At 43.7% G+C, this 10,000-nt stretch overlaps 1 protein-coding gene across 8 annotated transcripts in view; it reads right to left on the bottom strand.

Moving 5' to 3' along the window:
• Positions 1 to 10,000, bottom strand: part of LOC113806681 (Ankyrin-repeat, SH3-domain, and Proline-rich-region containing Protein) — a 603,894-nt gene that overhangs the window by 11,807 nt on the left and 582,087 nt on the right. For all 8 annotated transcript variants that reach the window (XM_070115043.1, XM_070115044.1, XM_070115045.1 and 5 more), the window contains one exon: positions 1,419 to 1,658. In XM_070115043.1, the coding sequence (XP_069971144.1) occupies positions 1,419 to 1,658 (240 nt within the window). The remainder of the gene's footprint in view (positions 1 to 1,418; positions 1,659 to 10,000) is intronic.

The following is a 10,000-nucleotide window of genomic DNA, read 5'->3' as shown; positions in this document are numbered from 1 at the left end:
GGATTTGTGGCACCATTTAATTACCCATTAAAAGCTTTTGATTAAGGCCTCAATCATTCAACTAACGAAGCTATCAGCCCGCAATCAATCCCAGTTTAATTACACCTCCAGAATCAATTTAATACCAGTGTACTCGACACTGAAAAGGCGTCACAATCCGTGTAGTTTCTGCGCATCTCTAATCCTATTTCCATTGCTAATCATCTGCGGCTAATCCCAGGTACATTTTCTTAAATCTGCAACGTGCAATAAACCTATCTTTCTGCATCCATAACCATAATCCTAAATCTGCAATATACCATCAAACCCTCTTCTCTGCATCTATGAACCTAATCCTGAATTTGCCATGTCCAATCACTTTATTGGCCTACATATGCAATGCCAATCCTATATTCCTTATTCCGTATCCTCTTATCCACTTATGCCTTTGCATCTGCGACTCCAATGCTTATCCTTAAGTGTATCCTTATCCTGTAACTTGCACTCAACTTATTAAGCAATTATACAAATCTTACTCTTGATCATGCAACATGGAATCCGCCTATTCCTTTCTATCTGCAACCCTAACCCTAATCTTCAACCTAAAAATAATTTATTCCACTGCATTTGCAAAGCTAATCTTATCTCTGCAATGTACATCTCCCTTATTCATCTGCATATATAATTCTGATAATAATCTGGAAAGGTGCAATCCACCTATCCATCTGCAACACTAATTCTATTCCCCTATATTATGCAATCCTAATCACAAGGTAATTAAAGACAGGTAGCACCACTTCGTCTCGATAAAAATCCTGATTTGGCAACTGCCGAGATAAGCCCCGCCTCTTTGCCTTCATTCACTGCAAATATGAACAGAATTTTAATTTCTTTCTCTCTTAGTCGCTCTTTTAGATTATTATTTTTCCCATTGTCATTACTTGAACTATTTTCAGAGAAAACATGTCGTAAAATCACTGTCCTTAAAATACATCAAAGGTTGACAAGAGCGAAAAAGGGGCGGAGCTTATGACGTCATCCTGTTTAGCCAATGAGGGTGCGCTGAGTGATATCAGATACAACTAGAAACATCATTATTTGCAAAATTACACTCTCATAAGCACCAGGAAAAAAAATCCCACTCTTCTATTTATAAATGACATGTTCAATTACATAAACATGACAAGGTTAAGTCAATTTCATTTTTGCGTTTAATAAGCGACATAGAAGTGGCGCCACCTGTCCTACCTCGTCTAATTCCCACAATAATCCCCTGAACTCCCCCCCTCCTCCTCCTCCCCCTCCCCCCCCTCCTTCTCCTCCTCCTCCTCCTCCTCCTCCTCCTCCTCCTCCTCCTCCTCCTCCCCCTCCTCCTCCTCCTCCTCCTCCCTCTTCCTCCCTCCTCCTCCTCCTCCTCCCACTCGACGCGAGAACCTCACCTGTCCCCTGAGGGCGCGCAACCTCCTGAGCTTGGCCTCCTGCGCCTCGACCCTCTCCCTCAGCCTCCTCAACCGCTCCGCCTCGGCAGCCACGGCGGCGGCCCGAGACTCCTGCTGCTTGAGGTACTTGAGGCGCTGCTCCCGGGCCACCAGGAGCTGCTGCTGGGACTCGATCTGCTGCTGCTGTCGGTTAGCCATATCGCGCAGCTCACCCACCGTCAGCTCGCATCCGTCAGGCAGCTGTTCGGGGAAAAAGAGAGGGGGTTAATATCATCAGGGGGCTGTTTGGGGGGAAGTAGAGAGAGAGAGAGAGAGAGAGAGAGAGAATTATTAATATTATCAGTGGGGGTTGGTAAAAGACCGAAGAAGAAGGGACAATGGAATAAAAATGGAATGCAAAACTAAAAACACAAGAAAGAAAAATAACGAGAAAAAAAGAACACAATGCAAAAAACAAAACCAATGAAAAAAGAAACGAAACGAATAAGAAAAATCACAGTAAAAAAAAAAAAAAAAAAAAAAACTCAAAGTCACCAACAACAAACGAACAAAAGAAAGAAACAAAAATCAATAACCACGAACAGACAAGCCTATAATAACCCCAGAAAAAAAGATGAACTTTGCGAGGCGTCCTCCCCGCTACGCCGCTCCTGCATTCGTGATAAGAGAGCATATCCGGCGCTAAAGATAATAATTTGGGAACCGGCCGATCAAAGTAATGGCTCGCGTGTTATGCGTCGAGGTAATTCTGCCGGGGGAAAAGCGACGTTATGAGGAATATGAGTATCGTGAGGAATATGAGTATTGTGAGAAATTTGAGTATGGTGAGGAATAGGAGTATTATGAGGAAATATGAGTATGGTGAGGAATAGGAGTATTATGAGGAAATATGAGTATGGTGAGGAATAGTATTATGAGGAATAAGAGTATTATGAGGAAATATGAGTATGGTGAGGAATATTAGAATGGTGGGGAACTTGAGTATGGTGAGGAATAGTATTATGAGCAATATGAGTATTGTGAGGAATTTGAATATTAGTAGGAATAGGAGTATTGTGAGGAATGTGAGTATCGTGAGGAATATGAGTATGGTGAGGAATAGGAGCATTGTGAGGAATATGAGTATTATGAGGAAGTTGAGTATTATGAGGAATTTGAGTATTATGAGGAATTTGAGTATTAATAGGAATATGAGTATTGAGAGGAATATTAGTATTATGAGGAATATTAGTATTGTGTGAGAGCGAAAGAGAAGGAGAGAGAGCAGAGAACGAGAAAGAAAGGGAGAGAGTAAAAAGGAATAAGTGACAGAATGACGTAAGTCTAACCACAAACAAGGCCTGAAAAGAGGCGGAAATCTGAAATCTTTAACAGCTGGGAGGAATGTACACAAATCTCTCTCTCCCTCACTCACTCTGTCTCTCTTCCTCCCTCCTTTCTCTCTCTCTCTCTTTCTTTCTTCCTCCCTCCTTCTCTGTCTCTCTTTCCTCTCTTCTATCTCTCTCTCTCTTCCTCTCTTCTATCTCTCTCTCTCCTTCTCCCTCTCCATCTCCTCTCTCTTCCCCTCTCCTGCTCTCTCCTTCTCTCTCTCTCTCTCTCTCTTTCTCTTTCTCCCCTCTCCCCACCTCACCCTCCCCATCCCCCCCCCCTCGACCTCCCACACTTCACATATACCCTTTTTACCAGACGGGGGAAACACGGTGCTCGTCGGTCAAAAGAAATTCCATTTTCATCACTTCATTGGCATATGTGGTTGCATTCGACCACGCGAGATTACGAAAGGAGGAGAAGGAGAAGGAGAAAAAAAAGGAAATACTGGTGGTGCATCTGTACTACGAAAGGAGGAGGAGGAGGAGGAGGAGAAGGAGAAGGAGAAGGGAAAAAAATGTAAATACTGGTTGTGCATCTGTACTACGAAAGGAGGAGGAGGAGAAGGAGAAGGAGAAGGAAAAAAAAATGTAAATACTGGTTGTGCATCTGTACTACGAAAGGAGGAGGAGAAGGAGAAGGAGAAGAGAAAAAATGTAAATACTGGTTGTGCATCTGTACTACGAAAGGAGGAGGAGGAGGAGAAGGAGAAGGGAAAAACATGTAAATACTGGTTGTGCATCTGTACTACGAAAGGAGGAGGAGAAGGAGAAGGAGAAGGAAAAAAAAATGTAAATACTGGTTGTGCATCTGTACTACGAAAGGAGGAGGAGAAGGAGAAGGAGAAGGGAAAAACATGTAAATACTGGTTGTGCATCTGTACTACGAAAGGAGGAGGAGGAGAAGGAGAAAGAAAAAGATGTAAATACTGGTTGTGCATCTGTACTACAAAAGGAGGAGGAGGAGAAGGAGAAGGGGAAAAAACATGTAAATACTGGTTGTGCATCTGTACTACGAAAGGAGGAGGAGAAGGAGAAGGAGAAGGGAAAAACATGTAAATACTGGTTGTGCATCTGTACTACGAAAGGAGGAGGAGGAGAAGGAGAAAGAAAAAGATGTAAATACTGGTTGTGCATCTGTACTACGAAAGGAGGAGGAGGAGAAGGAGAAGGGGAAAAAACATGTAAATACTGGTTGTGCATCTGTACTACGAAAGGAGGAGGAGGAGAAGGAGAAGGGGGAAAAACATGTAAATACTGGTTGTGCATCTGTACTACGAAAGGAGGAGGAGGAGAAGGAGAAGGGGAAAAAACATGTAAATACTGGTTGTGCATCTGTACTACGAAAGGAGGAGGAGGAGGAGAAGGAGAAGGAAAAAAATGTAAATACTGGTTGTGCATCTGTACTACGAAAGGAGGAGGAGAAGGAGAAGGGGAAAAAACATGTAAATACTGGTTGTCCATCTGTACTACGAAAGGAGGAGGAGGAGAAGGAGAAGGGAAAAAAATGTAAATACTGGTTGTGCATCTGTACGTGCGTTCGCCGTGCGTTAATATACGAAAAGGTGGGAATTAATCGTGGTGGAGGGAGAAAATAATGTGTGAATTGGCAACCCATTCATTCCCCCCAAAATAAGAAGAAAAATTGCTGGACCTGTTTTTTTTTTCTTTCAAAATTATTTTCCTCTCTTGTTAATGATTATATTCTCTAGTCCCCTCGTTATTATCCCTTTTTTTCAAGCTGGTCTTTCCGCATATATTTTCCGCCTCTCTTTTAATCCCGACTTATTTCTCGCTTTCTACTTCCATTTTCATTTTATTTCAGTCTTCCCTTCCGTCCGTGCACATTTCCCGTTTTCTTAGACTCCCCCAGTTATCATTTCGTCTCCTTTCCTTATCTCTGTGGCCATCTCTCTCTCTCTCCTATCTCGCCTTTTTATTTGCATCTGTGTATTTCTTCTTTCTATCTTTCTGGGTTTCTTTGAGAGTTCAAAAACGTATTCGGAGAGAACCACTTCATGAGAGAAAGAAAGAGAGAGAGAGAGAGGGGGGGAGAGGAAGAAAGAGAGAAGGAGAAGGAGAAAGAGAGAGAGAGAGGAAGAAAGAGAGAAGGAGAAGGAGAAAGAGAGAGAGAGAGGAAGAAAGAGAGAGGGAGAAGGAGAAACAGAAACAAAGAGAGAGAGGGAGGGAGAGAAAAAAAAGAAAGAAAGAAAAAAATATATACACCAACGTAAAAAATAACTAAAACATTCCCCCAACAGGCGCCCCCTATGCTACATTCTCTTTAACAACATTTACCTTGTCACAAAATCAATGAAAGAATAAAAAAAAAAAAAAAAAAAAAAAAAAAACAGAAAAAGAAAAAGAAAAAAAAATCCCCGCATGGACGAGTGACAGTAATTAACTGGCGTGTAAAAACAGGAGGAATGCAGTCCCGTTCTGCTTATAATATTTGGATTTATTATTATCCACGTTTCTCTTTCGTTTTACTCATTTACATTATCATTATCGTCATTGTCGTTTTGTCTTCGTAAATAACGTAACAATAACTACAAAAACAGTAAAAATAATGAAATAACCACATCACAAAAACATCAACAACAACAAACAAACAAACAAAAAAATACAGAAAAACTGAATACAAAAAAACAAAAATGAAAGAGACGAAAAAGAAAGAAAAAAAATGAGAAAAACTAAATACAAAAAGAGGGAAAAAAAAAGAAAAAAAATCAACACCTAAGTCTAACCCACTCGTCAGTCATGGATTCGCCGAATAAAACACCCGCGTAATTTGCCGCATGCATGATCTATAAAAAAAAAGTGTCATGCGAGTCATTACTTGCGCGAATTATTAACTGCATGACTGTAGCCTCCGAGCCGGGTATTTAAACCGGCTTGCATATCCACAGTATCAATCATTTCTTTCTATCTTTCTGGCCTTCTTTGAGAGAAAGAAAAAGAGAACGAAGGAGAAAGAGAAAGAGAAAGAAAGATACTTAAACTTGCATTTTCACTGTAATAATAATTTCTTTCTATCTTTCTGGCCCTATTTGCGAGAAAGAAAAAGAGAGAGAAGGAGAAAGAGAGAGAGAGAGATATTTAAATCGACTTGCATATCCACTGTCATAATAATTTCGGTACAATAATGGCGTCTGTGTTAAATAATCATTTATATCCGCCCACGGGATGTTGCTCCCTGTGACAGTTATTATTATTGTTATTATCATTGTTATTGTTGCTATCATTGTTATTATCATTGTTATTGTTGCTATTATTGTTATTACCATTGTTATTGTTGCTATCATTGTCATTATCATTGTTATTGCTGCTATTATTGTTATTATCATTGTTATTGTTGTTATTGTTATTATCACTGTTATTGTTGCTATCATTGTTATTATCATTGTTATTGCTGCTATTATTGTTATTGTTGCTATCATTGTTATTATCATTGTTATTGTTGCTATTATTGTTATTATCACTGTTATTGTTGCTACCATTGTTATTATCATTGCTATTATTGTTATTACCACTGTTACTATAATTATAGTTATCCCTGTTGCTATTACTGATATCACCTATCATTGTTATTATTACTGATATCACTGTTTTCATTGTTATTATTATCCTTACTATCAGTAGCATCATTATCATCATTATCAATATAATTATCTTGGCAATACCATCACAATTACAGCTTATATTGTTTTTTATTACTATCATCACCCGAATGATCACCGCTATCATAGTATCATCATTATCATCATAATCAGGACAAAAAAAAATCAACCACATTAGTATTAACAAAACCTAAAATACAGTAAATAACCCCCCAAAAGAAGAAGAAGAAGAAGAAGAAGAAGAAGAAGAAGAAGAAAACAGACTAAGACAGCAACATAATAAGGGGGAAAAAATAACGACGTCCGTATTTCACACTACAGAATACATTACTCAATCCCCCCTCCTGCCTCCCCCTTCCCCTCCTCCCTCCTCTTTCCTTCCCCCTCCCCACACCCCCTTCCCTTCCCTACAGAGAGAGTACTCAGCCCCCTGCTACCCTCAACCCCGTCCCTAACCCCTCCTCCCCCCTACCCCTCGCTAAACTCCCTCTTCTAAGCCCCCCCCCCTATTCCCCATCCACCCCCCCTTCCCTTCCTATTCCCATCCCACCCTCTTCCCTACTCCCTATTCCCATCTCCACCCCCTCCTCCACAATCCCCCCCTATTCCCATCCGACTCCCTCCCCTAACCCCCCCCCCCTCTATTTCCACATCCAATATTAGACCCCAGGTACTCACTGCGCGCTAATAAGGGCAAGCAGAGTGCCCCGCTCTCGAACCCTGTCTTTCTCTCCCCTCACGCTATCACCTTCTCAAGACCCACGTCCCACTCCTCCCCATTCCCGCGCCCCACTCCCTCTCTGCTCCCCCTATTCCTCCCCCCCTCCCCCCTCCTCCCTTTCCTTTCTCACACCTTCGAAGGACACTCTCCCCTACCTTCTCCCCTCCCCCCCTCCCCCCCCCCCACCTTCATTTTCCCTCGGCGTTCTGCAGTGTAGTTGATTTGATACGGGGAGTGTAAGTTGGTGAGTAAGTGAGTAGGAAGGTGAGTAAGTACGTGAGTAAGTGAGTAGGAAGGTTAGTAAGTAGGAAGTTGAGTATGTAGGTGAGTAAGTGAGTAGAAAGGTGAGTAAGTACGTGAGTAAGTGAGTACGAAGGTGAGTAAGTAGTTGAGTGTGTGAGTGAGTGTACAGGTCAGTAACTGTGCAAGTAGGATGAGTAGCTAGGCGAGCGAGCAGGTGAGTAGATTAGTCAACGAGCAGGTGAGTCACCGAGTAGATGAATGGCTGGTTAGTCATCCGAGAGAATAAAGCGAAAAAGAATGACTTGTGTGTGCGCGTGTGGGAATACGTGTACGCGCGCATGTACACGTTATATCTCCGTGTGTGTACGTATGTGTGTGGGTGTGTTAGCCTGTTAATTAAAGGCTTGGCTCCGGTTATTAAAGGATGTTGCGCCGGTCGCCCTCGGACATTTGCCGTCGCTCTCATGTAGCATGGGGAAGGGGGGGGAGATGGAGAAAAGGGAAGGGGGAGGGAGAAAAGGGGGAAGGGGAGAGGGGGATGTGGAGATGGGGGAGGGTGTGTGGAGAAGGGGGAGGGGGATGTGGAGATGGGGGGAGAGGGAGAAAGGGGGAAGGGGGGATGGAGAAAAGGGGGAAGGGGGAAGGAGAGGGGGATGTGGAGATGGGGGGAGGGGTGTGGAGAAGGGGGAGGGGATGTGAGATGGGGGGAGGGGTGTGTGGAGAAGGGGGAGGGGTGTGTGGAGAAGGGGGAGGGGGATGTGGAGATGGAGAAAAGGGGGAAGGGGGAAGGGGGAGGGGATGTGGAGAAGGGGGAGATGTAGAAAGGGGGAGGGGTTAGGAAAGGGTGGAGAGGGAGATGTAGAAAGGGGGGAGGGGGAGAGGGTGATGTATAAGGGGGGAGGGGGAGAAAGGGGGAGAGGGAGATGGAGAAAGGCGGAAGGAGGAGGGAGAAGAAGAAAAGGTAAGGGGGAGAGGGAGAAGAAAGGAAAAGGGGGGAGAGGAGAATAAAGGAAAAGGGGGAAGAGGGAAAAGGAGAAGGGGAAAGGGAGAGAAGAAGGGGATACGGAGAGGAAAGGAAGGGGAGGGCAGGAGGAGAGAGAGGGAGAGACTGTAGAAGGAAAGAAGGAGACAAGAAGGGAAAATAGAGGGGAAAGGAAGGGTGAGGAGAGGAGGGGTGGAGAAAAAGGGAAGGGAAGGGGAGGAGAAAATAGAATAATGAAGGAAAGAGAAAATCAGAAGAGAAGGGATGGACAAATAGTAAAAAAAGAAAAGAAATGGGAAAGATAAGAGGAGGAAAATGAGAAAAAAAGAAAAGAGAAAAGAATAAAGAGGAGGAAGTGGGGAAGGGAAGAAGCAGCAAGAACGAAAGAAAAGGAAAAAGAAGGATTTAACCCAACGAAAAGGAAGAGGGACCAAAGTGGAGGAAGAACAGCAAAATAATCGAATAACCCATTTTTTCACCAAATTTATCGATTTTTTTTTTATATATCTACTGTTATCATTCTTGCAAGATAATGCCTCGAAAACTCCACAGGCATATTGTGTGATGGAGAGGCAACTGCTCGGCCCGTTCAGTGCAGCTTGCAGGCAGAGAGAGAGGGGAGGGGGAGAGGGGAGAGGGAGAGGGGGAGGGGTGGAGGGGAGGGGGGAGGGGGAGGGTGGAGGGAGGGGGTGGAGAGGGGAGAGGGAGAGGGGGAGGTGGGAGGGGAAAGGGGAGAGGGGAGGGGGAGGGGGAGGGTGGGGGTACTGAAGAAAAGGTGGGGGAAATGAGGAAGGAAGAGAGAAAATGAAAGAACGAAAGGAGAAGGACAGGGAGACGAGGGAGGGGCCGGGGAAGGGAGGATGGAGGGAGAGGTGGAGGAAGGAGAGAGGGAGGGAGAGGTGGAGGAAGGAGAGAGGGAGGGAAAGGTGGAGGAAGGAGAGAGGGAGGGAGAAGGAAAGGAGGGGGTGGGAGCATGGAAGGAGAGGTGAAGGAAAGGGAGAAGGAGCGAGAAGGAAAAGGACTGGGAAGGGGGAGAAAGAAAGGAGGAAAAGAGGGAGAGAGAGGAGGGTGGGACGGCAGGAAAAATATAAGGAAAATGAAGAGGGGGTGGTGGGAGGGTGGTAAGGTAAGGGATGGAAGGGGCAGGAGGGAGGGAGAAAGAGAAATAAAGAAAATAACGAACATAGGAAGACGGAGAACGGAGAATGAAGAAACGAAAATCACGTGAATATGTTGCGCCAAATCTATATAAAAAAGGAAAGAAAAAGAAATGAAAAAAATGAAAAATGAAAAAAGAACGAAAGAAAAAGAGAAAAAAAAAAAAAAAAAAAAAGAAAGAAAAAGAGATAACAAAGAAAACGAAAGAAAAAAAGAAAAGAAAATAAGCAAACAAGAAAAAAAATACAAACCAACACAGCAAACCCATCGTCATTTTCCTACCATAAGGGGACTAAGCAAGACAACCTTTACGGGCGAGGAAAGGGTCCAAAAGAGGAAAAAACAAAACAAAAAAACGAAAGATTATTTTCACCCAACCGGACACCTCGAGAACGTTCACGCCCCTGGGACATCACGCCCTTGGGACACGTCGGACAAGAGGGCTTTGCTTTTATCACTTCTCTCCTGCTGCCGCTGTTCTTATCGCACCT

Source organism: Penaeus vannamei, chromosome 37, assembly GCF_042767895.1.
Source record: "Penaeus vannamei isolate JL-2024 chromosome 37, ASM4276789v1, whole genome shotgun sequence".
Lineage (NCBI taxonomy): Eukaryota > Metazoa > Arthropoda > Malacostraca > Decapoda > Penaeidae > Penaeus > Penaeus vannamei.
Note: the sequence above shows the minus strand (reverse complement) of the source record. Positions and strands in the feature narration are given on the sequence as shown.